This window comes from Aplysia californica, unplaced genomic scaffold (assembly GCF_000002075.1).
Source record: "Aplysia californica isolate F4 #8 unplaced genomic scaffold, AplCal3.0 scaffold00516, whole genome shotgun sequence".
NCBI classification, from domain to species: Eukaryota; Metazoa; Mollusca; class Gastropoda; order Aplysiida; family Aplysiidae; genus Aplysia; species Aplysia californica.
This window is the reverse complement of record NW_004797786.1, coordinates 580,592-582,260: the sequence shown is the minus strand read 5'-3', so window position 1 is coordinate 582,260 and position 1,669 is coordinate 580,592. Positions and strand designations below refer to the sequence as shown.

Genomic DNA, 1,669 nt, shown 5'->3' with positions numbered 1-1,669 from the left:
GGGAGGATTTTAGCATGGTTAGGAACTGACATAAAGTCAACTTGCCAACGACAACCACCCAGTGTTGTGGAGAAGAATGGTGGCTGTCTTAGCAGGTAGATATCTTCCTCTTACACAGTGTCATCATTATGTAAAAAAAATAATAATGGGCGAAATGCGAAGTGACCATTAACTATGTTCAAGTGACTGTTTTATTCAGGTGGCCTTTAAAGCAATACAGTGCTGTTATAACTTTAAAAAAATAAATAACAAGGGAAGAAATCATAGGAAATGACAGTTTGTACAAGTGATTGTTTTATACAGGTGGTCTTTAGGGTAAGTTTATCTAAAACACCGTAAATACTATCATTTAAATTTAAGCTGTTGAAAACTAAAATGCCCACTTCAAAACAGAGGAAGGGGGTTGGAAGGCATTCTGGGTGCTTCATTGTGACCATCAACAATGACGTATTGGTGAGGTATTGCAATTTATTTTTGTGACATTGATGAATTATTGTATGCTGTATTGTACTTTCTTTCCTACCTCATTGTTTTAGTAATTGCCCAACAATTAGGTCATTATATAAGTGCCGAAGATTAGAGGTGTTACAAGAAAGTAACACACATAAAAAGAAGTAGGAGAGATAAAGACAATAGTTGTTTGATAGGAAAGAAAGAGCAACAAACCACACAATAGCACCCGCCAACCACTCACTTTTGTAACTCAAATATCTGCCCAACCTGCGTCCGTGCTTTAATGTTTAATTCCCTCGAGGTAAGAGTCTTGGCAAGTATCTTGGTGTATTTATTTGGGATGTTTTATCTCCCTCAGCCCGTTTCTTTTTTCCATTGGTTTTTTTTTTTCGGAATAAATAATCTGCAGTTGGCTAGCTGGGGAGAAACACTAACCACTCACCACATCCCCCTGACCCAAGCTCTCCGGCGGGCGACAGAGAGATGTATCTTTCTTCCCGCGACACCCAAAAGGGTATAAGCGGTGGGTAAATGTAAAAGTAAAAGTAAAGTATCTCTCTCTGCCCGGGTTGGCCCTTACAGTACTGAGAGGCTGAGTTGAAGCCTGCCTCCAAATAAAAGATGTAAATTGTGTTGAGGGGGTTGTATAAACACCCACATTATTTTCCCTAAAGGGGAATCAATAATGATGGTGTCTTATTTTACATGTGAACTTACGTGAGTTCTTTGAGCTGCTCTGCTGTGTAGCATGTGCTGGCTGAAAGAAACCAAACAACACTAACAGATGTCACCCACGCATGCAAAAAGTTATCCCTTGCACTTCTTATTATTATTACACACACTCTCACCCTATCTCTGTGTGTCTTTTAGTTAGTATTAGTAGAGGTTTTACAGCGCTCACAACAGCATAAGGTCATATGAGCGCAAGAAGATTAGAGGTGTTACAAGAGTAACAAACATAAAAAAGAAGGGGAGATCAGGACGATAGACGTTTGATAGGAAAGAAGAAGCAAACCACACCAGAGCACCCGCCAACCATCCACTCTGTGTGTCTGAGTGTATGTGTGTGAGTGTGTGTGTGTGTGTGTGTGTGTGTGTGTGTGTGTGTGTGTGTGTGTGTATGTATGTGTGTGTGTGCGTGTGTGTGTAGGTTTGTCTGTATGAATGTCTCTTTCTCTCTCTCTCCCTCTCTCTCTCTCTCTCTCTCTCTCTCTCT

The 1,669-nt window shown here is 40.4% G+C and overlaps 1 protein-coding gene across 1 annotated transcript in view; it reads right to left on the bottom strand.

Annotated features, from left to right (window-relative positions):
* Positions 1 to 1,669, bottom strand: part of LOC101861976 (aspartate aminotransferase) — a gene marked incomplete in the record, with an annotated part of 23,249 nt that overhangs the window by 6,985 nt on the left and 14,595 nt on the right. Inside the window, 1 exon segment of the mRNA XM_035971829.1 lies at positions 1,171 to 1,210. Within this exon segment, the coding sequence (XP_035827722.1) occupies positions 1,171 to 1,210 (40 nt within the window).